Source organism: Hyaena hyaena, unplaced genomic scaffold (assembly GCF_003009895.1).
Source record: "Hyaena hyaena isolate Hyena2069 unplaced genomic scaffold, ASM300989v1 scaffold_1181, whole genome shotgun sequence".
In the NCBI taxonomy this organism is placed as follows: domain Eukaryota; kingdom Metazoa; phylum Chordata; class Mammalia; order Carnivora; family Hyaenidae; genus Hyaena; species Hyaena hyaena.
In genome coordinates, this window is record NW_024081813.1 from 358,565 (window position 1) to 384,321 (window position 25,757).

The following is a 25,757-nucleotide window of genomic DNA, read 5'->3' on the forward strand; positions in this document are numbered from 1 at the left end:
ATTTTTTTAATTAACCTAAATCTGGGGCGCCTGGGTGGCTCAGTCGGTTAAGCGTCCAACTTCGGCTCAGGTCATGATCTCTTACAGTTCGTGAGTTCAAGCCCCATGTCAAGCTTTGTGCTGACAACTTGAAGCCTAGAGCCCACTTTGGATTCTTTCTCATTCTGTCTCTGTCTCTGTCTGTCTCTGTCTCTCTCTCTTTCTCACTCTCTCTCTCCCTCTGCCCCTCTTCTGTTCATGCTATCTTTCTCTCAAAACTAAATAAACGTTAAAAAATTTTTTTAATTAACGTCATTCTAAAATACAATAAACTGTATTAGCTCATTTTTCTAAAAGACAAAAGAAGGGAGCCTGGGTGCTCAGTCCATTAAGCATCTAACTCTTGGGTCAGCTCAGGTCATGACCTCATGACTTCATGGGTTTGAGCCCCACATCAAGCTCTGCACTGGCAGTGTGGAGCCTGCTTGGGATTCTCTCTCTCTTCCTCTCTGCCCCTCCCCTACTTGTGCTGTCTCTCTCTCAAAATAAATAAATAAACTTTTTTAAAAAAAAAAAAAGAAGGGACAGGTAGCTCCTTTAAAAAAATAGTAATAATAAGGACAGCTGGGTGGCTCAGTCGGTTAAGCATCCAACTTCAGCTCAGGTCATGATCTCACAGGTTTGTTGGTTTGAGCCCCACATTGGGCTCTACACTGACAGTGAGGAGCCTGCTTGGAATTTTCTTTCTCTCTGCCTCCTCCCCCACTTGTGCACACACTCCTTCTCTCTCTCTCTCAAAATAAGTAAATAAACTTAAAAAAAAAACAAAAAAAAATTGTTACCCTTCTACAACACAAGTGGGAATCTGCGAATGTAAAACAGTGCAGTGCAGCCACCCTGGAAAATAGTTTAGTGGTTCATCAAGAGATTAAACCTACAGTTTCACTTCTAGGTACATATCCAAAAGAACTGAAAGTAGAGACTCAAATTAGACATCTGTACACCAATATTCACAGAAGCACTATGCATAGCAGCCGAGATGAAAACAACCCAAATTTCCATCAACAGATGAATAAATGGATAAACTAAATGTGGTACATAACATACATACATATTGAATGGAATATTATTCAGCCTGAAAAAGGAATGAAATTCTGATAAATGTTACAAAATGGAAGAATCTTGAAGACATTATGCTATATAAAATAAGCTAAACACAGAAAAACAAATATTGTACAATTCCACTTATATAGAAGTATCTAGAATAGTTAAAATCAGAGACAGAAAGTGAAATAGTAGTTACCAGGGACTTAAGGGAGAAGGGAATGAAAAGTTATTGTTTAATGGACAGAGTGACGTTTCAGTTTGAGATGATGGAAAAGTTCTGGAATTGGACAGAGATAATGGTTGCATGATGATGCAGAACATTGGGAGTTACAGGGATTCTTTTTGGGGTAAAGGAAATGTCCCAAAATTAGCAACAATGACGGCTGCACAACATTGTAAATACATTTAACGTACTTAATGCCACTGAATTGTGCACTTTAAAGTGGTTAAAATGTGGGAATGTAAACTGGTGCAGCCCCTCTGGAAAACAGTGTGGAGGTTCCTCAAAAAGTTAACAATAGAACTCCCCTATGACCCAGCAATAGCACTGCTAGGAATTTACCCAGAGGATATAGGAGTGCTGATGCATAGGAGCACATGTACCCCAATGTTCATAGCAGCACTCTTCACAATACCCAAAACATGGAAAGAGCTTAAGTGTCCATCTATGGATGAATGGATCAAGAAGATGTAGTTTATCTATACAATGGAATACTACATGGCAATGAGAAAGAACGAAATCTGGCCATGTATCGCAACGTGGATGGACCCTGAGGGTGTTATGCTGAGCGAAATAAGTCAGGCAGAGAAGGACAAATACCATATGTTTGCACGTATAGGAGGATTAGGAGGAACTTATCGAGGACTGTGGGGTCGAAGAAGGGGGGAAATAGTGGGGGAGAGGGAGAGAGGCAAACCATGAAAGACTCTTGAATACTGAGAACAAACTGAGGGCTGATGGGTGTGGGGGGAGGGAAGAGATGGGCATGGAGGAGGGAACTTGTGGGGATGAGCACTGGGTGTTGTATGGAAACCAACTTGACAATAAACTATTTGTAAAAAAAATAATAATGATAAATAAATAAAAGGGAAATGGAAAAAAAAGTGGCTAAAATGCTAAATTTTATGTTAAGTGTATTTTATCACAACAGAAAAGACATGAGAAAAAAACAGAAAAGAAAGACACAAAAAATAACAAGGTTGGCAGCAATGACATTTATCCATTACCATTCTCCCTTCCAGCGTAGAAAAATCTCTAAAATCTGTTTTGAAAGTTCGTATGTATACATGTATAAGCTATCTATTTATTTGCCACATTTACTGCCAGGGAAATATATTTCGGTGATTTATTAATTATTTTCTTGTCTTGTGTTATTTATCTTTAGTCTTAAAAGCACTTAAGGGCAGAACCTAAAATTTTCTGGTTTTATTAGGCTCAGTACCAACAGTACATACTTGGGCAAATAAAAACAATTCAGAATCTGTATGAAAATGTCAAGCTTTCTAAAACATTTAAGAAACAATGGAGGACTGGGGCGCCTGGGTGGCTTAGTCACTTAAGCGTCCGACTTTCGCTTAGGTCATGATCTCGCGGTTCGTGGGTTCGGGCCCCGCGTCGGGCTCTCTGCTGACTGCCAGCTCGGAGCCTGGAGCCTGTTTCAGTCTGTGACTCCCTCTCTCTCTGACCCTCCCCTGTTCACGCTGTCTCTCTCTCTCTCCTAGAAATAAATAAAACATTTAAAAAAAAAAAAAAGAAACAATGGAGGACTAATAACATTCCATTCTATTTTTTTAATATAAAAGTATAAATGCTCTAATGGAAATAAGTAATTAAAAATTTGTAATAAAGCAGCAATATGTGAATACGGTCTGCATTTTGCCTTATGTTTGAAGAGTGGTCTCTACGTAATACTCTAAATAAAAATTAAATTGCAGTAAACGTCACCATTTTCATGTGGGCCAAATTACTAAAACTTTCAAAAAACGTTTCATCTTACTTGACACACTGACGCCTGCTTTATTAAACACAGTTCATTCCAATGATATACCACACCCCATCTTCAAAGGCAGTCTTCAAATGGAGACAAGAGGCAAAGAATGTGGCAAGAGCAAGAAAGCGAAGCAAAAAGTTTTATTCCTGTTGTAAGGAGATATAAGAAAAGAGACTTCAGGTGAGAACTAGGGTTCTCTTTCCCTATAGGAAAAAAAAATAGAATTTTAAGACATTTAGATTTTAAAGCCAGAAAACAGCACCTGTTTCCACAGTTTATCCTTCAAGCCAGGCAGGTAACCTTAGCTTCCTTCCACAATAGTCAGGTAATTGCTTAGAATTCAGATGTTAGAGACAAATGATAATACAATAAGCAGTATTTAGGAATACAAGTTATTTAAATCTTTTAATATCTAGTGGAATGAGGAAGAAGGAGGAAGAAATTCCCAGAAGTCATCCTTTCCGCCTTGAAATTCCACCTTTATCAAAGTTCATTCTAACCCTGATTCAAGTAAAACCACTATGTTCTTATCCCATCTATGTCAGTAGCACTCAGCTGGTACTTAGCACGTGCTACTATATTTTTAGGGGGAATGGGAGTTGAACATATATGCCTATATTTTCTTAAATATATTCCTTGTCTAAAAGACTGTTCTATCCTCTCAATATGACCACTAATTGGTATGAGTAGAGACTCAAATATGTCACCCCATGCTCAAAATATTCAAAGGCTTCCCGTGTTTATAAATAAGGATAAAGTATGAAACTCCTAAGCATAGCATTCAAAGCTCTCTGCAAGACAATTCACACATGACTTTCCAGTCTTAACACATCTCTTCCACTGAATTTTCTTTTACTTCCTTTATAATAAGCAACACATCTGCTTATAGTTCCTTGTTTAAAAAATCTCCACTGGAGTGTAAGCTCCTCAGAGGAGGAAACTGGTCTGGGTTTATCTCTTTTTCCCATGTAGGAAAAAACAAATTGCCTTGTAATAAATGCTGATTAAAATGAGCACTGAGTTATATGGAAACCAACTTGACAATAAACTATTTAAAAAAAATTTTTAATAATAAATAAATAAAATAAAATGAAAAGAATCTAGGGACGCCTGGGTGACTCAGTTGGTTAAGTGTCCAACTTCAACTCAGGTCATGATCTGCCGGGTTCGTGAGTTCAAGCCCTGCATCAGGCTCTGTGACAGCTCAGAGCTTGGAGTCTACTTCAGATTCATTCTCTCTCTCTCTTTCTCTCTCTCTCTGTCTCTCTCTCTGCCCCTCCTCTGCTTGCATTCTGCACTCTGTTGCTCTATCTCTAAAATAAAATAAACATTAAAAAAAATTTTAATGAAAATAATCTCCTCAGAGATTCCTGAAAAGAGTGGTGATTTGTTAAGAATTAAAAAAATAAAAACCACCTGAAGTCATTTTACCTTCCAGTATCTTCGCTTCTGTCTCTAAACTTATATATTCAGTAAGCTGTGTTGCACACTCTATATATAGTCAGCTTCTGAAAGAAATGTATTATTTCATATACTTAACAAGGAACAGGTGTAGTCACTTTAATATGAAACATTCACTCTTGATTCTCTAGTTTTAGCACTCAGAATACACAAAGAAAATTCACAAATAGGGTGTTTTGTTGGTTTTGAATTTGGGGGATACATAAGGAAGGTGGAAAGGGAAAAACAAAAAAGAAAAACAGTAAGAGGTCAGCAAATTCTCCCCAACACTCTAGAAATTAACCAAACCTAGCTCCAAATATCTAAATTAAATTGCAAGGAGTGATAATCTTAGTATGAAAAGAAAAAGCATTTTAGAGGTGCCTGGGTGGCTCAGTTGGTTAGGCATCTGACTCTTATTTTCAGTTCAGATCATGATCTCATGGTTGGAGCCCCATATGGGGCTGCCAGTGCAGAGCCTGCTTGGGATTCTCTCTCCCTTCTCTCTCTTCCCCTATGCCATTCGCACTCTCTCTCTGTCTCTTGTCTCTCAATAAATAAATAAACTTTAAAAAAGCTTAAAGAAAAAAATGTTTAAATATAGTAAGAGTAAAGATACCATGTGCCTCCTGATAAAATGTGCTCAGAAAGACACATCACACCACAATATTTCTAGCAAAATACATGATCAGAAGGAAGTATCAAACAAACCCAAATTAACGTCTCTGTATTCTTCAAAAGTACATAAAGGGAGGGGTGGAGAGAAAGCAAGGAATAGTGCTCCAGAGTAAAGATTAAAGACACATGACAATGAAATGTAATGCATGTTCCAGAATTGGATGCTGGACCAGAAAAAAAGAATTTTTTGTCTTTCACTATGAAGGACAGTATGAAGCAACTGGCAAAACATATTGAATAAGGTCTGCAGAGTAAAAATAGTACTGTATCAATGTTGATCTCTAATTTTGCTAACTATACTGAGGTTACATAAGAGAAAATTCCTGTTTGGGCGAAATATATATTGAAGTATTCAGGGGTAAAGGAGCATCAGGTCTGCAATTTACTCTCAAATGACTCAGAAAAATAATATAGAGAGAATGATTAAGCAGATGTAAAATATTACTATTTGCTAAACCTGAGTGAAGGATCTATGAGAATCTGCATACTATTTTTGCAAATTATGTTTGAATTTACAATTTTTAACTTTTTATTTTGAAATATAGTAAAAAGATTATTCTCTGTCTCCTTGAAGGTAGATCTCCTGAGATTACAGTTATTAAATTAAAAACATTTTAAAAATCATTCAATAAAATATTACAGGAGATAAGTAAAACAATGACTAGAAAGTGATTTTAAGTAAGTGTCTTTGACCTCTGGATAGATATTTTTAAAGTATTATTTATAAGAACACCAAAATGTCTTTTATGGGAGGACTAAGTTACTAGCCAAAATACATAATACAAAATTTTTTGTAATGCAAGTTCCATGGGGACAAGGCATTAATTTGTCTTGTTCACATAAGCAGTACTTTAAACAGTTCTTGGCACATGGTAATAGTAATCAGTAATAATATTTGAGAAATTAGTATGTCCTAGACACCAACCTAAGTGCTTTGCATCCACTAACTCATTAAATCTTCAGAGTCCAAGAAATTTTTGTGAATGAATTAGTACTTTTTGCAGTATGACAATTACATTCAGTTCAGAATCACATTAACATCAGTTCCTAAAAATCACCAGGTTATTCAAAATTGTGCAATTAACACCACAGGACTCATAGGGAAAATGGGGTTAGAAGCAAAACATACAATGGGATGCCTGGGTGGCTCAGTCAGTTCGGCACTTGACTCTTGATTTCAGCTCTGGTAGGGATCTCAGGGTTCATGGGTTCGAGCCTGGCGTCGGGCTCATCCCTGACAGCCCAGAGCCTGCTTGGGATTCTCTTTCTCCCCTTACCTCTTCCCCCTCCCCTGCATCTCTCTCTCAAAATAAATGTTTTTTTAAAAGCACAACACTCAAAAAACTTCATCAGTGACACATTTTTTTAAAGATAGAAACCTAATTAAAATGATAGCACAATTTTAAACAGTTTACACATTAAGTGATTAAGAAATACACAATACAAAATAAATACAGCACTTTACCTTAAAAAGACCTGAAGTTTGCTTGTGGAAGCACATCAGAAGGGCTGCAGCTCATGAATTACTGTGAAATGATGGAAGGAGGGTTATCTGAAATCAGGACGGAAAACTGTAACAGATGTGGATGGGACTGGCTCATAACACAAGGGATGAACTAAGTTAGCCAACAGAAGTTTGAGGTGAGAGGTGTGTTCATGTATATGCATGTATTTAATGTGCTTCAGTTCAGCTGGGTGTAGTTTCCTGTATTCACCTACGGAAAATTCTTTCCATAAAGGACCAGATAGAAACTATTTTAGGCTCTGTGGGCCATTAGGTCTTTGTTGCAAATATTCCACTCTGAGATTGTGGTACAAAAGCATCCATAGACAATATAAACAAATGAGCTTGGGTGTGTTCCAAAGGAATTTTATTTACAAAAACAGGCCACTCGGTGGTGGTCAAAATTTGCTGATCCCTGACCATGCAGACAAACTCCTGCGTAAGAAAATGCAAATTTTGTCTTATGCTCAAATTGCTACCTGATTTATCAATCTTTTTGGGACATATACACATTTTCAAAACAAGCATTATACCAGAACTATGTCTGGAATGCTATCAAAAAAAACAAAAAAGAATATAATTCAAATAAGCAAAATACCAAATACAGTATTACACGGAAATAAATAATTTTTTATTTTGGCCTTTATAAATCAAGTATTACCCAAAAGTCAACTGAGCACTTTAAATGACCAAAATAAAGACCACTAAGGATAGATTTTGAACAACCACAGTCAATCAAAATCTGTGCATTAAATTCTACATAATCGTTAAGGAAAGTAGAAAATACTTTTGACAGCTCTTCTGAAATGAAATTATCACACTCATTTACAAGGCTTTTCTAAAATCATCAAGCCACAAAAGTTAACATACAAATTGCACTAGAAGATAAATAAATTCGGGACATGTAATATATAGCATGATGACTATAGTTAACTATACTGTATTACATAATTGTAGATATTGAACGTTCTCACCACCACAGCAACAAAAAAATGGTTATGTAAGGTGAAGAAGGTGTTAACTAACCTTATTTTGAGGTAAACATTTCAAAATATATACAACTATCAAAACATCATGTTGTACATCTTAAACTTACACAATGTTAAATATTAATTATATCTGAATAAAGCTGGGGAAAAAACATACAAATTACACAAAAGTTTTACAATATTTTTCCAGGAATTGAGTTAAAAATTCTGAGTTGACCTGCTTCCAAATAGAAACACTAACATATACAACAATCCTTTGCTCAAGCTGCTGTATCTCATGTCTGGAATCTCCCCTAGTATTCTTTGTCGAAACTGTACCCATCCTCCCATTCTCCAAGGGCCATGTTCAAATGCTTTCTCTATAAAGCCTTCCCTGGACATCATCAGAAATATCTTCCTACTCTGAACTTAGTTTTTACCAAAGACAGCATTTATCACTTTATATCCTGCTTCAAAACTATTCGTGTACATGTCTTATTTCCTCTGCTATATGGAATATAAGACCAATCTTTTAACCAAACTAATCCCTCTGCCTGGGCAGCCCTTTTTCACAGCCAACCCTTAATTTCTAACTCATCTTTAAGACTCAATACAGAAACAATCTCTTCTGTAAATCTTAGATATCCCCCAAATGAGGGCTTCCTTCATTTCTGATACTCAGTAAAACCGATATACCCCCACTTTAGCACTGTTTTATACCTACTTATTTACTTGATATCTCCCTCATTAGATTAATAATGCCTTCAGGAGGTGGAAATTTTGTCTTACTAACTCTTGCATACCCTAGCACAGTGACTGACCCCTAGATGATACTCAAGTACTTGATCAACTAAGAAAGCATTCTCTCAAAATACAGAGTATAGAGGGGCGCCTGGGTGGCTTAGTCGGTTAAGCGTCCGACTTTCGCTTAGGTCATGATCTCGCGGTTCATGGGTTCAAGCCCCGCGTCGGGCTCTGTGCTGACTGCCAGCTCAGAGCCCGGAGCCTGTTTCAGTCTGTGACTCCCTCTCTCTCTGACCCTCCCCTGCTCACGCTGTCTCTCTCTCTCCTAGAAATAAATAAAACATTTAAAAAAAAATACATGGGGCGCCTGGGTGGCTTAGTCGGTTAAGCGTCCGACTTTCGCTTAGGTCATGATCTCGCGGTTCGTGGGTTCAAGCCCCGCGTCGGGCTCTGTGCTGACTGCCAGCTCAGAGCCCGGAGCCTGTTTCAGTCTGTGACTCCCTCTCTCTCTGACCCTCCCCTGCTCACGCTGTCTCTCTCTCTCCTAGAAATAAATAAAACATTTAAAAAAAAATACAGAGTATAGGATATAAACACATGAACACCACTGCCAGAGCAATAATTTTTTTTTTAATTTTTTTTATTTATTTCTGAGAGAGAGAGAGAGACAGCATGAGCAGGGAAGGGTCAGAGAGAGGCAGACACAGAATCTGAAACAGTCTCCAGGCTCTGAAACGGGCTCCAGCTGTCAGCACAGAGCTCGATTGCAGAGCTCGAACTCACAAACCGTGAGATCATGACCTGCGCCGCGTTGGCCGCCCAACCGACTGAGCCACCCAGGCACCCCGGAAAGGAAACACTTTTTGCTGAGAAGTTTGTCAATAGTTATTGTGGCTCAGGATATGTTCTGTTTTAAAAGGTTAGTACATCCAGTGTTATTGTATTTCTGCCCTTTTATGATTGGAGATGATACTTTTGAAAAGATCTTTATTAGTTTTAGCCAATTGTGCTTTTTGCCCTGTGAAAAGGTTCTGTGAATTGTGCTCTGTAGCCACTATTTTCAGCTCATGTCTCTTGAGACGTTGGCTTGAAGTAGCCATTCTTGGTATCTGTAGTCCAGCTTTCTTGGTAACTGTTCTATACAATATTTGTTTAAGAAATTATTGCTATGGCTGGGGTGCCTGGGTGGCTCAGTCGGTTAAGCATCCGACTTCGACTCAGGTCATGATCTCACGGTTTGTGGGTTCGAGCCCCATGTCGGGCTCTGTGCTGACAGCTAGCTCAGAGCCTGGAGCCTGCTTCAGATTCTGCGTCTCCCTCTCTCTCTGACCCTCCCCTTCTCATGCTGTCTCTCTGTCTCTCTCTGTCTGTCTCTCTCTCTCTCTCTGTCTCTCAGAAATAAATAAAAGGTTAAAAAAAAAGTGTTTCCAATGTTTGAACAAATCTATGTATATGACACAATTACACATTTTATTATCAACAAAACACCTGTATCCTAACATATAAGTTCTAAGCAAAATAAGATGTGCATACATGGTAAAGAAACTTCCCTTCATCACTACCCTTCTTGTATCTCCCAAAGTAAAATTTAAAAAATGTTCGACATTCACATAAGCAGGACTATTTTTTTTAAACTTTATGCCCAATGTGGGGCTTGAACTCACAACCCCAAGATCAAGAGTTGCATGCTCTACCAACTAAGCCAGCCAGGTGCCCCTATTTTTTTTAATAACCTTATAGAACATCTAGTACAGGTTCATTTTGCAAATGACAAAACAGAAGCCTAGAGGGGATAAATTTGTCCAAGGTCCTACAACAAGTTAAGCAAAAGATCTATACTTAGAAAACCCAGATCTGTCTCAGAGTTCAATTTTCATTCCTCTACACTAGTAGTTCTCAAACTTTTAATTTTAGGACCTGTATATAGTCTAAACAGTTAAAAATTAACAAAGACCACACAGACGTTTAATTTATTGCCTTTTAAGAACCAATGTTCTAACCATGTTACTTTCTCCAGAACAACTGCAGGCTTTATCAATATTTATTAAACTTATTCCCATTTTACAGATGGAGAAATGGAAGATAAATAGCTTGCATATCAGCTATTAAGCCAATCATAAGATCATAAACCAATCATAAGATAAACACTAACATACAGGTACAGAGAAATCCTACTTAGATTGATGGTCCTTTTACTGTCCTACTATATTCAACATTCCTAAAAGAAAATCTAAACATCATTTTTCAATGGCTTAAACTATTTGAACAGCTTTTGCCAATGCTCAAGAAAACACTCCAGGTCTGGATGAAAGGACTTCATGTAAATCCAAGAATGGTCTGATATAATCCATAAATGTATTCAGACTCCAAAAGTGAAAGACACATATATACACACAATTTCTTACAGAAAAATTGTTTCACACACCTATATCTATATAGCAATTTCTTTAAGTACTACACTTATCTCTAGAAATACAATATATAACTGAAACCTTATGGCCAATTACACGAAGGGTTGCCAGTAATGAGAATTGGCATGATCAAAATTAACGTCACAAATGTCTTTTCTTTTCACCCCAATCAGCAACATAATCAAACAGCTGGTATTTAAATGCTTTCAAAACCTTTTGTAAAATTTGCACGTACTCCCCCTCCAGAGCCTGGCTTAACACTTTCCACTTATTGGGAATGTAAATATTTCACAGATAATATTTTTCAAAAATTAGGTTAATATGCAATTGATTGTGAATTACTATCCTAAAAGATACTTTCCATGACATGTTCCCAGCATCTCTCCATTTCAACAACTTCTGCTTTTTGAAATTTAAGATCATGGGGGCGACGGGGGTGGGGGGGGTGCCTGGGTGGCTCAGGTGGTTGAGTATCCAACTCTTGATTTTGGCTGAGGTCATGATCTCAGAGTTCTTGAGATTGAGCCCCACTGACAGTGCAGAGCCTGATTCTCTTTCTCTCTCTGTCTTCCCTCTCTCTCAAATTCACACTCTCACTCAAAATAAATACATAAACACTTAAAAATTAATTACGTTTTTAAAAATAGATTTTAAGACCATTGGGTGTTTGGCTGGCTCAGCTGGAGGAGCATGCCACTCTTGGTTGCTGAGTTCAAGCCCCATGCTGGGCACAGAGCTTACTTCAAAACAAATAAATAAATTAAAAAGTAAAATGAAATAAAATTTAAGACTAATGACAAGTTATACTGCTGTCAGCTTTTCAAGTAATCAGCTGCCAATAAGGATTAGAATGACAAGTCCCATCAAATCTCTAAGACCTTTATTCAAAAATAAATTAAATTTCATCTACCAATCAGAAGCTGTTCTTTCATAATGCCAAATATTTCAAGAAACAAATCAATCTCATTTAAAATAAAATACATAACAAAAAGCCTTTTAAAAACAATAACAAAACCTTTAAAAACTGAGCTACTGATTGCTCAGTGTATGATTTAGCCAGCTCATCAGTTTATTTTCGTCCCTTCTTGCCTTTTGGCTATTTTTCCACCACAGAATCATAGAAAATCTCTTTTTTTTTTTAATAAACACTAGTAAAAATTAGAACTAATCTTTGTTCCTCATTTTTTTTAAATTTTTTAACTTTTTTTTACATTTATTTATTTTTGAGAGACAGAGCACAAGTTGGGGAGGGGCAGAGAGAGGAGACATAGAATCTGAAGCAGGCTCCACGCTCCGAGCTGTCAGCACAGAGCCCAATGTGAGGCTCGAACTCACAAACTGTGAGATCATGACCTGAGCCAAAGTCAGATTCTTAACCAACAGAGCCACCCAGGCGCCTCTGTTCCTACTTTTAAGTGCTCAAAAAAAGTTCTAATGAATAAAAAATCTGTGGAGGGCACCTGGGGGACTCCATTGGTTAAGTGTCCAACTCTTGATTTCAGCTCAGGTCATGATCTCACAGTTCAAGAGTTCTAGCCCTGCATCAGGCTCCACTATCAGTGCGGAGCCTGCTTGGGATTCTGTCTCTCCCTCTCTCTCTGCCCCTCCCCTCCTCTCTCAAAATAAATAAACTTTAAAAAGAAGAAAAAAATCTAGAACTATTATGTAAATTAAAATTAACCATAATGTATAAAATTGCCCATACTATTTCTATCTCACATTAGAAGAGAATCAAGAGTAATTCAGTATTGTGGGTTCAACTCAATCAAGCACTACCTGTCCGATTATCCTTTGACTATGATTATGACTTGGGATGAATGACACTTAGCCCGAGACAGTTCTCAACACCCACTTGGAGCTCTTTCACAGTAAATAATCAGAGAGCATCATACATTTTTAAATTAATATTAATGTATGTGGCTCTTTACAAGGGATTTTTCATGTGGCTCAGGGCTTTCCTAGAATTCAATGTTTCAGTTATTCTCACTATCTCATCTGTACATAAAAGACAAAATATTATTAACAGCTACAAACTTAAAGACCTACAACAAAGGACCACAGTAGCAGCTAAAATGAACTTCTTCCACTGTAATACTTGGGCTAAATTAAAATGATCATAATCACATTAGACATAGCAGGTCCAGAGGGCATTAATGCCTTGTGGTTAAGAACATAAGTTCTTGAGTCAAGACTAGGTTCAATTCCAGCTCCACCAATTACAAGCTGTACAACTTTAGTCAAGTTCTTTTGATCTCCTTATGCCTCAGTTTCCTACTCTTCTGTAAAATGAGGAACACTGATGACCTACCCCATTGGGTTGTTTTGAGCATTAAGATTATACTAAGATCAACAATAAGCCCTCAATTTTAGTTATGATTATTACTCTTACCACCAAGATCTACAAAATTCAAGACCAATGATAAAAACTGACCCTGGCATAAAATGAATGAATGAGGTCTCCTTTTTTGAGAGTTTCAGTAAAATCCGGAGATTATATTTAATTATAAGGTACACCCTTCCTGTATATGAACGTGAGCACCTAATAATCAGCAAGTTTTACTGGGTAACTCTTATGTGCCCAATACCCTATAAAGGTTTATTTCAGTTGGACCAATTAACTCAAATTCAGAAACAGACTAAAATCTTTACACAGCTAGGGATCTAATAGGAACTAAAGTGTATTTTTTTTTTCTCAAAGGAAGGAAAACATCTTCTATCTACTGCTTGTTAATGTAGAAAAATAGACCTAATATCACAGGCTCATTCCCAACATGCAATTCTGATCCACGCTCCCTATAGTTTTATTTTGCCACTAGGCGCCAAGGATGTATTTCAGAACAGAAAAATTACTTAATTCACCAGGGATGAAAAGTCAGATGTCAAAAAGCCCCTGAAAAGCAAGCCTGCGTAAAAGTGGTATACATGTCATATTAAAAACCCTTATTTTTAGACACTACTAAGAGACAAATCAGAAGCAAAAGAGAAAAACAACCTCAACCTAATAAACGTGCTCGATTGGTAAGAGGAGGCCTGCCAAGCACAGCTTCCCTTTGCAATAAATCTTACTTCCCATCAACTCACATTAACCTGCTCCCCATCCCTCACGGAGTAAATTTTTTAAAAGTAGGGTCTAATTACTTTTGCTCGAAATTTGCCCAGAAAGTGGAGAAACGTTTGAGATCTGCCTTACCACTCATTAAAGCCGGACGTCACAAAAAGTATACTGGGGTCCTCTGGAAGCAAAACCCTGCGTTAGTATCCTCCTGCCTAGAGATAAATCCAAGGATACCCTTCAGGATCTGGAGTAGAGAAGGAATGTAAAATCTAGCAAGACCCACCCGTTCACCCCCCAAAAAAGAGCCTGTCCCCAGGGGCTGCAGAAAAAAAAAATTCCACAAAGCCGGGGTATTTCCCTTATCCTGCTATCCAAACGCCACTAAATCCTCCCAGAATCTCACATCCTCCCGCCCGCCTGCCCCTCCCCCTCTTCCCACTCCGCCGCCCCCCCCAACCCCTCTCCTTCCCCACGCAGTTTCCAGGCCCAAAGATTAGGAAGAACGATCGGGATACCAAACAGCCTCCGGCTTAGGGATCTCAATTCCACAGGCACCAAAGAATAAACTAGATGAGGCCAACTAAGCTTCACTGGTTAGGGGTGGTTGAAGGAAGCGCTCAACACGCCAGGCCGCGCCCCCCCACCCCCACCCTCACCCCCACCCGCAGTTAGAGCCTACCGCTAAAACTCCGAAAATCTCACCTAAAGAGAAAATGATGTCTCTTTCCGCTAAGCGACACAAAGGCCTAACCCACCAAGCTGAAGCTTTCCCAAACACCTGGCTCAGAAGGCGCTTAGGCCCAGACCGCTGGGACCCGTGAAACAGGGTTGTATTTTACCTCATGGACTCAGCAGTCATGTTTTCGCTTCAACGCCTTGTAGCTTCAACGACCGTAGGGCGCCGCTTTGCACTCTCCGGCGCCGGGTTACGACAGAAATGCAATGGATTCTTAGTCGTCACTATAGCTGGTGCTGGATCCTCCCCACAGCTCAGAGGCTGGTACCACTGCCCCCGCCGCAGGAGCCGCGGAAACAAAGCGACGCCGCCACCGCCGCCATTTTGTTGGGCCGAGGCTCAGGCAGAAGAATTGGCGCGTCCTCCCTCTTCCTCTTTCCGTCTCCCATTGGCTACTCCCTCCACAGCTCAAAATCTTATTGGCCACGGAAATTCACCTTCTTTGGGGGCCTGTTGCTAAGGCAGTCTACGTCATTTGATCCACTCAACCTTCTCATAGGGGTTCCAGTTCAGTCCCAGTGACCTGAAAGCGCTAGTGACGTATTTTGACTTTATTCTGAAAATGGTTTTTGGTCCATCCTCTTTTCTTTGACATATTGATAAAACAATAACAACAACTTACATTTATTGAGAGTTTACTATATACCAGCACTAAACTAATCCTTTATTCGAGTTATCCCGTGCAATCCTTACTCTTTTTGAGGCAGACAGATGCTTGTTAACTACATTTTCCAGATGAGGAAACCAAAACACAAAGTCTCACGCTAGTGGAGCCAAGATTCAGACCAGACACCACTCTTATATATTTGATAAGGGGTTAATGCCCAGAATATGTAAGGAACTTCTGTGACTCAACAACAATAACGAATAACTTCATTAAAAAATGGGCAGGGGCACCTGAGTGGCTCAGTCGGTTAAGCGTCCGTCCGAATTCGGCTCAGGTCAAGATCCTGAGGTCGTGAGTTCGAGCCTCACATCAGGCTCTGTGCTGACAACTCAAAGCCTGGAACCTGCTTCGGATTCTTTGTCTCCCTCTCTCCCTCTTTGCCCCTTTCCTGCTCGTGTGCACTCTCTCTCTTTCAAGAATAAATAAACAGCTTTAAAAAAAATTGGGCAAAGTCAGTGACCACTTAAAATGTGAATGCAACAGATCAGTAAAGTACTGGGGTGCCTGGGTGGCTCAGTAGGTTAAGTCAACTTTAGCACAGGTCATGACCTCACAGTTTGTGAGTTCAAGCCCCACATCGGACTCCACACCGACAGTGTGGAACCTGCTTGGGATTCTCAATCTCTTTCTCTCTCTCTCTCTCTCTCTGCCCCTCCCCCACTTGTGCTTTCTCTCGCTCTCAAAAAAATAAAAAAATATTACCTTGAGTTATAGAAATTCAGTATTTAAATTAAATACTTTTAAAGTCTCTTTTTTTAATGTTTATTTTTTTTATTTTGAGAATGAGAAAGCGTGCAAGAGTAAGTGGGGGAGGGGAAGAGAAAGATTCCTAAGCAGGCTCCACGCTGTCAGCAAGGAGCCCCACTCTGGTTCCATCTCACAAAATATGAGATCATGACCTGAGCTGAAATCAAGAATTGGACCATTCAACCAAGGAAAGCACCCAGGTGACCCTAAAATCTCACTTTAAAGAAAAGGTGGTAATAGGGCAAAAGGTGTTGGATGATACATCCAAAGATATGAAGATTAGTTACCTTCATGTGATATGTCTGAGTGATTTTTTTCCTGTTTTCTATTTTTCCATTTTCTCCAAATTTCCTACAATGAGAATATATTATAAAGTTGATGTGAGAAGGTTAAATAATTTAAATTGTTGTAAGCAACAACAGAACTATCCATTTTCTGCTAGCAAATATGAATTCAAGTAGCAATTGTGCCAACATAAACCTTAGCTCAATATTATTTTAAAAAGTGTTCTCTCTGGGGCAACAGAGAGTCGGTTAAGCATACTATTCTTGACTTTGGCTCAGGTCATGATCTCATGGTTTATGAGTTCAAGACCTGCATTGGGCTAATCATTGACAGCCCAGAGCCTGCTTGGATTTCTCTCTCTCCCTCTCTTTCCGCCTACTGCATCCCCGCCCCCCCACAACTCTCTCTCTCTCTCTCTCAAAATAAATAAACATTTTTTAAAACTTTAATAAAAAAGTACACTTTCCCAATCCCAATCCTGTAGTTAAGCTTTCTGAGCTTTCTACCTTAAAACCTTAGTAGTATGTTTTTCATAAATGCCCTTTATCAAATTGAGGAAGTTGCCTTCTGTAACTAGTTTTCAGAATGTTTTTATCATAAACGGGTATTGAATTTTGTCAAATGTTTTTATGCATTTTCCTTCATCCTATTAATGTGGTATATTACATTGATTTAGTATCACCATTGCAATTCTGGGATAAATTCCATTTGGTCATAGTGTATAATCCTTTTAATATGCTGCTGCATTGGATTTGATAGTATTTTGTTAAGGAGCTTTACATTTATATTCATTAAGAGTATCGTAGTTATCTGAAGTTTTCTTTTTTTGTGGTATCTTTATCTGACTCTGCTACCACGGTGATGGTGACCTCATAGAATGAGTTAGAAAGTGTTTCCTCCTCTTCTAATTTTTGGAAAATTTTGATAGGAATTGGTGATTATTCTTTATTAAATGTTTGTTGAATTCACCAGTGAAATCATGTGGTCTGGAGCTTTTTATGGAAGGTTTTTGATTACTGACTCAATGTTACTTTCTATGGGTCTGTTCAGATTTTCTATTTCTTTTTGAAGCTTCTTTGGTTGTGTGTCTATTTTCAGAAAATTTTCCATTTCATTTAGATTATGTAATTATATGGAACATAATTATTCATAATATCCATTTTAATCCTTTTTATCTATCCAATATTAGTAGTAATATACTGCTTCATTTCTAATTTTAGCAATTTAAGTCTTCTGTCTTATTTTCTTAGTGTAATTAAACTTTGTCAATTATGTTGATCTTTTCAAAAATCCAACATTTGAATTTAATTTTCTCTATAGTTTTTCTATTCTCTATTTTGTGTATCTTCATCCTAATCTAATCTTTAGTATTATGATAGATTTTGGTATAATTTATTCTTCAATATATTTTCTAGATCTAGGTTATTCTATACCTGTATATACCTATTTCTTGTTTTCTAGTTTCTTAAGTTATAAAATTAGACTATTAATTTAAGATCTTTCTTCTTTTTAGTTTAAACATTTACAGATATAATTTTCCCTCTTAGCAATACCATCACTAATTCCCATGTTTCTGTGTGTTCTGTTCTTGTTTCATTCATCTCAAATTATTTTCTAAATACCCTTGTGATTTCTTCTTTGACCCATTGATTTTTTAAGAGTATGCGATTTAATTTCCTCATACTTACGAATTTTCCAAATTTCCTTCTATTATTAAATTCTAGTTTTTGTCCCATTGTAGTCAGAGAAGATATTGTTCAGTGGAGTGTTCTCTATGAGTCCATCACTCAAGTTGGTGTATATTGTTGCTCAAACCCTCTACTTCCTTAGTAATCTTCTTTCTTGTTTTATCAATTATTAAAAGTGGAGTACTGAACTTTCCAACTATTATTGTAGAACTGTCTGTCCTTCCTTTAATTCTACTAGTATATGTTTATAATTATTATATTCTCTTGAGGGATTGACACTTCATTAATAAATAAGGTCCTTTTTGTCACTTGTAACAATTTTTTAAAGTTTATTTATTTTGAGAGGGAGAGAGATAGAGAGAGAGAGAATCCCAAGTAGGCTCTGTGCTGTTAGCACAGACCCCGATGCAGGATTCAGTCTCACAAACCTGAGATCATGACCTGAGTCAAAACCAAGAGTCGAACACTCAATCAACTGAGCCACCTGGGCACCCCTAAAACAATAAATCTATACAGTTCCATCCTTCTCCTTTTGTGTTGTTATCATCAACTAATATCTTTATGCATTGTGTACACATTAACATAAATTTGTAATTATTGCTTTATGCATATTCTCTTTAATCATATGAGAAAATAAAGATAAGTTGTGAGCCAAAAATGCACTAATATTGGCTTTTATATTTACCCTTGTGCTTACATTTACTAGTGATCTTTATTTTCTCATATGGTTTTAAATTATTGTCTAGTGTACTTTAATTTGGACCCAAAGATCTTCTAATGTTTATTTTTGAGAGTGAGAGAGAGAGAGAGAGCAAGCAGACAGGGGCAGAGAGACAGGGAGACACAGAATCCAAAGCAGACTCCAGGCTCTGAGCTGTCAGCACAGAGCCCAACGCAGGGCTTGAACTTACAAACTCCGAGATCATGACTTAGCCATAGTCAAACACTTAACTGACTGAGACACCAGGCACCCCTACCTACAGATCTACTAGAAGCAAATTCACTCACCTTTTGTTCATCTGGGAATGTCTTAATTTTTCCTACATTTCTGAAGAACTGTTTTGCCAAATCTAGAATTCATGGTTGATAAGTACTTTAAATATGTCATCCCACTGCTTTTTTACCTCCTTTTTTTCTAATGAAAAAATGGCTGCTAATCTCATGGACAAATCAGCTTTCTCTTGGTATTTTCAACTTTGTCTGTCTTCCTGTCTTGGTATGGATCTTTTTGTGTTTAGTTTACTTGGAGTTTGGTGAGCTTCTTAGATGTGTAGATTCATGTCTTCCATCAAATTTGGGAAATTTCAACCATTATATCTTGATATATTCTTTCTGTCTTTTCTCTCTTCTCTTCCGGTAGGACTCTGATTATGTTAATTGTCTTATTCTATTTTTTTTCTGCTTCTCCAACTGGATATTTATAATTGACTTATCTTCCTGATCACTATTTCTTCTGCGTGTTCAAATGTGTTTTTGAAGTAGTAAATTTTTTTCATTTCTGTATCTTTCTGCTCAAGAATTTTCATTTGGTTCTTTTCACAATATCTATTTCTTTATTTTTTTACCCCTACGACTAATATGTTTTATTTTCCCAGCTTTATTGAGAGGTAATTGACATATAATATTGTATACATGTAAGATATACATGATTTGATACACATTGTGAAATGTATACCATAATAAGGTTAGTTAACACATCCTTCACCTCACATAATTACCATTTTGTTGTTGTTATGACCCATCTCTTTATTGATATTCTCTGGTGAGACATTGATCACCTGATTTTCTTGAGTTCTTTGAACATGGTTTCCTTTAGCTCTCTAAACATATTTTAAATAGCTGGTTTAGAGTCTTTTTCTAGTAAGTATAATATCTAGGCTTCCTGAAGTATAATTTATGTCAATTTCTTTTTTTCCCCATGGGAATGGGCCGTACTTTCTTATTTCTTTATGTCTCACAATTTTTTTTTTACTGACAACTGGATATTTTGAATACAGTAATGTGATATCTCTGGAAAAGAGATTCTCCTCCTGTCTCAGGGTTTGTTGTTGCTCATTATAGGTTGTAGTTTTTGTTTACTGAGGTTTCTAAACTACTTTCGTATTAGTAGTGTGTGCTGATTATGCCACTGGAGCATGCTTTTAACCTGTTTTTGTAAAGACTGAATTATTTGTCATGTGTAGATCCTGAAGTCTCTGTTTCACTAGCTTAGTGGTCATTTAATGATTTGTGAGTTGATTTCCTTAAATACCTGGAGGTAGAAAAGAAAGGAAAAGAAAACTCTCTTGATCTTTGCTGATTGGCCTTGTGTTGGTACAATCCTTGAACACTTAGCCACTGTGCTTACAACTCTGCCTTAGCTTTCAATTCTTGCTCACAATGAGCATAAAGATCAGCCAAGGATGAAAGCTTAGAGAATTCTTAAGTCTTTTCTGAGTATGCATTCTGTTTTGGGTACGTAAAATTTTTATTTCCCACAGTAAGTGTCTTCTCAGATTTTCTTCCCAGATTTTTGGTGCAGTTGTTTGTCACAACTGGAATGTTTTGCCCCAAACAGCAGTGGCTTGTTTATTTCTTTCAATATTTTCAAGGAACATGCTGTTCATAGCTGCTTTTCTGCCCTGAAAGACTTCTGAGTTAGGCAAAATTGAGGCAAGCCCCTTGTGTCATTCCTTCCAGGAACACATAAATAGGTTAAAATAAATGTTTTGGGAACAAAGTCTGTTCTGCTCTCTCTGGCACCAGCTACCTAAACCGGGAACACAGGTTGAGTTTGAGACTCTGACACACCACAGTAGGGAAATCAGGCAAGACTAAAATAGCACAAAGCTCTCCTACCATGCTTAAGTTGCCTTTTCTTGATTTAGTATTCATTTGGTTGCCTTTTAAAAATTTTTTAATGTTTATTTATTTAAAAATTTTAAAATATTTATTTTTGAAGGAAAAGAGACAGCATGAGTGGGGAAGGGCAGAGAGAGAGAGGGAGACAAAGAATCTGAAGCAGGCTCCATACTATGAGGAGTCAGCACAGAGCCCAACGTGGGTCTCGAACTCACAAACAATGAGATCATGACCTGAGCTGAAGTCAGACGCTCAACCAACTGAGCCACCCAGGCACCCCAATGTTTATTTATTTTTCAGAGAGGGAGAGAGACAGCATGTGCGGGTAAGTGGCAGAGAGAGAGGGAGACACAGAATCCGAAGCAGACTCCAGGCTCTGAGCTGTCAGCACAGAGCCTGACTCGGGGCTCGAATCCATGAACTGTGAGATCATAACCCGAACCAAAGTCAGACACTCAACCAACTGAGCCACCCAGGAGCCCCTCACTTGATTCTTTAAACCTTGACTATTTTCCAGAGTTCTGGCAACAGTGATAGTGATAGTTTTGCTCATTTTTTCAGTGTTTCCAGAGGGATGGGCCCTCTAAACTGTTTACTTTGCCATCTTCTTTCTTGGTTATTTTTGGACATTCACATTTGCATATAAAATTTAAAATCAGCATTTCAATCCACACACTAGAAAAATCTGCCAAAATTTTTATTGAATTGATATGAAAATTGAGAGCTTTATAATATTGAATTTTTTAATGTATGAACAGGGCATATCTTTTATTTAGGTGTTAATTTCTCTCAATGTTTTGTAGTTTTCAGTATATGTTTTGCATATCTTTTATTACATTTATTCCTAATACTATCTTAATCTGAATTAACATTTGACAGAACTAGCTAGTTGGTCACTATGAAGGAATTCTATCTGATAACTTCCACTGAGCTTTTGGGACTAGAATCTATTATGTATGATACTACAGCAAAAATGGTAATACTGATATTTTAGTATTTATTTTTTATATTACCAAAACAGTGGTATTTTATAAAAATATGAGATAAAATTGTCACAGTCATCTACATGTTGTTCTCAGATGTTACCCCTGAAAAAGGGCCAGGAACAAGGATTAGGATTCTTTGTACTTCTAGCTTGAGTCTTTGCAAATAGAATGATTAAGAAGGAAAATCTCGGTTAAAAGAGGTGAGGAGAAGGGTGCCTGGGTGGTTCGGTTGTTTAAGTGTCCAGCTCTTGGTTTCAGCTCAGGTCACGATCTCACAGTTTGTGAGTCTGAGCCCTGCACTGAGCTCTGTGCTGACAGTGTGGAGCCTACTAAGGACACTCTCTCTCCCTGTCTCTCTCTCTCAAAATAAAGAAACTTAAAAGACGTGAGGAGAGGTCAGCCTTGTGAGAATGAATTTGACCTTTGAGGGGGAAAAGGGAAGGGAAAGAGGAGGAAATCTAACCACAGAGAAAGGGAAGTTGGGTTTTCAGGAGTCCTGGAATTGGCCCTAGAAACCTCCTTTCCTTTTTTTTCTTTTCTCCTCAAATTTCCCTTCTATCCTCTCTTTCTGTTTCTCTAAAGTTTCTTCACCTCAGTTGTAATAAGACTCTATGGGAATTAGATGGAGTTCCAAATTGGCTGTAAGGGAAATACCAATGACTGATAAATAAAAGATGTTCAGAGTTACTATTTACCTGGGAACTGGTAAATGAAATGAGATACGTTGAAAGAATTTTAAAACCAGAAAAACGATAAGAGTAGTAAGAATATTTTTAAAGTAGTGCATTTTTGGTTCTTTTAGAAGTTTTCAAGTATCATGTAATTCTTTGGGTATGACTCAGAATGTAAATGAATCTGACTTCATATATTTTTTTAGGCCTCTTTTACTTTTATTTTTATTTTTTAATGTTTATTTACTTTTGAGAGACAGAGAGAGACCGAGCACAAGCGGGAGAGAGGCAGAGAGAGGGGGAGAGAAGGTCAATGTGGGGTTCAAATCCACCAACTGCAAGATCATGACCTGACTCAGAGTCAGATGCTTAACTGACTGAGCCACCCAGGTGCTCCTCTGACTTCAGAGTTTAAGTACTGAAATGATATTATACCTACAAGAATGTTTTGGCAGTCAGTACCTTAAAAATCTATCTTGTGAATTATTCACCCTTTAAAATTTCCATTTCTGTTACAGAAATTTTTTCCCTTTGCTTCTCATCCAAACCCCAAGAAAGTGATTAAGCCTTTCCCTGTACTCATGACATAACATATATTCTCCCACTAGCACATAGGATTGCATTTGTTTACATGTTTATTTCCACCATAAGACTGCAAGAAACTCAAGAGCAAAGACCTTTTTCTCTTTATTCAATCATGAAAATTTACTGAGTATGTACTATGCAGGCATTTTAGAAAATGAGCATACAAAGAAGAGTAAGACAATACCCCTGTTTTCAAGGAACTTAAAGTGTAGAGAAACCTGGCAATTGCAAGATACACTAACAGAGATCACATGCACTAAATAAGAGAGGAGGGGTATAGATCTAAAAGTGGGAGGTCAGGAAAACTTCCCAGAAATTATGTTTGAGCAGTGTTTGAAAGGGAGAAAACATTTCATTAATTTTATTTTATTAGTTAATTTATTTTATTAGTTACACCTGCTGGCCACAGAGACATGGCCAGGCATCATAAAGTGGAAGGTTCAAACCAAATGGATCATTTCTGAGTCTGGATTTTGGGTGCTGCCAACACATCTTAATGAATTGTTTTTTTTTTTCCCAGCTGTAAGTCATTGTTTACAAAGCATTCATTGGAATACTAATCACCACTGACTGTATCGGCCAGGTTTATCTGAATGTCCATAAATTGTTGCCCAAAAGAGCCTGAAGACCATGCTTCAACATTTTAACCACGAGTCATACTTTATCCAGCTATACTCGTATTTTCAGGACAATGATGAAATACAAAGTGGTGTCAGTGAGGATATGCCATGGGGTTGGGGACAAGGCATTAGTATTTTAGTTTTGAACATTACTATTTTAGTTCTGAATTGTGGTAAAATATTTATAAAATTTGCCATCTTTATTTATTTATTTTTTTTACTAAGCTCTAGGCCCAACATAGGCCTGAACTCATGACTCTGAGGTCAAGAGTCACATGCTCTACTGACTGAGCCAGCCAGGTGCCCCTATATTCTACTTCCACAGCTTAAGGGAAGTCTATTGAAACTCCTCCCTTCTTCTTTTTATATATATATCTTAATGTTTTTTATTTATTTCTGAGAGAGAGACAGTGTGAGCAGGGAAGGGTCAGAGAGAGGGGTAGATACAGAATCTGAAACAGGCTCCAGGCTCTGAACTGGCTGTCAACACAGAGCCCGACGTGGGTCCTTTTGGCGTTGACCTTCTATAATATTAGGATACCATTACAGTTGTTGATTTCATCCTTGCTCATATTTGGGCAGAACCCATTTAAATCAAGATCTGATATTAACATATTGGTTTTTTTTAAAATAGCTTATTGTCAAGTTGGTTTCCATAAAACACCCAGTGCTTATCCCAAGTGCCCTCCTCCATGCCCATCACCCCCCTTCCCTTCCCCCCCACCCCCATCTGCCCTCAGTTTGTTCTCAGCATTCAAGAGTCTCTCATGGTTTCAAGTAAATCCTTTCTAAATTATTTTTCTAAAATATATTTCTTTTTTTTTTAAATTTCAAATTTTTATATATTATTGAGCGGCAGAGCATGAGAATGGGAGGGGCAGAGAGACAGGGAGACACAGAATCTGAAGGAGGCTCCAGGCTCTGAGCTGTCAGCACAGAACGCAACGCAGGGCTTGAACTCACAAACTGTGAGATCATGACATGAGCCGAAGTCAGATGCTTAACTGACTGAGACAACCCAGGTGCCCCTCTAAAATATATTTCAATACATATTAAATGACTTGCCCCTATAATGGCCTCCGTAACATTTCACAGTTTCTTCAGAAATCTGACTACAAAACATCCTACATTTCAATCAATTTAATACCCAGCCTGAATATCACAAATAATATGTATTCAAAATTTAAATATGTGTATCTTTAATATTTTGCACTTAAAACAGTGGTGCTGGAAGGAACATTGCATTTAGTCCAATGCAGTCACATTAGAATCAAGAAACGGGTCCTGAGAACCTATTTCATGTGTCTTCCTATGGTCACATAGCTAGTCAGAAAGAGAGTAAGGGCCAAAAGCTGTTTAAAAGCCAGATCTCTCTACTTCCTGTGCAGTGTTCCCATTCCATGTTCACAAATGTGTCGTTGCATAGTCTCATATAACTTGATACTATGTCTGAGTAACTTTCAAATCAATTATTCAGTACAAAAATGTAATTTACCTAGTAATAATGTTCATAGGGACAAAGCTAGATGAACCATTTAAGACAGCCATTCATCTACTTATCTTGGCTGTTGTGAATCTAATGGGTGACAACATTAATGAAAGATAGCATATGAAATCCCAGAAGAATGTATCTCAGTTTAGAAATACCTAAGGAAACTGGCCTATCAAATTCATTGTCATGATGACAATAAGAAATTTAATTATAGGGGCACCTGGGTGGCTCAGTCAGTTAAGCGTCCAACTTTAGCTCAGGTCATGATCTCACGGTTTGTGGGTTCGAGCCCCGCGTCGGGCTTTGTGCTGACAGCTAGCTCAGAACCTGGAGACTGTCTTTGGATTCTGTATCTCCCTCTCCCTCTGGCCCTCCCTTGCTCACGCTGTCTCTCTCTCTCAAAAATAAAAAAAAAATTAAAAAAACCTTAAAAAGTACTTTTTAATAAAAAAAGAAAAAAAGAAATTTAATTATAATCTCAAGATGAAATTATCTAATATTATAATGCTAACTTAGTGTTTTAAATTCACCCCTCTTTACATGTTAATCAAAAAACTCAGAG

General features: G+C 37.7%; 1 protein-coding gene across 5 annotated transcripts in view; it reads right to left on the minus strand.

Moving 5' to 3' along the window:
• The window catches only part of ATRX (ATRX chromatin remodeler), a 326,901-nt gene extending 311,967 nt beyond the window's left edge, over positions 1-14,934 (minus strand). For 4 of the 5 annotated variants that reach the window (XM_039222723.1, XM_039222722.1, XM_039222721.1 and 1 more), the window contains exon 1: positions 14,717-14,934. In XM_039222723.1, coding sequence (XP_039078654.1) covers positions 14,717-14,736 — 20 coding nt within the window. In that variant the 5' untranslated portion in view covers positions 14,737-14,934. Of the gene's footprint in view, positions 1-14,012; positions 14,042-14,716 lie in introns of those variants that run through there. The other variant, XM_039222724.1, reaches the window with a different exon arrangement.
• Positions 14,935-25,757: the final 10,823 nt, after the last annotated feature.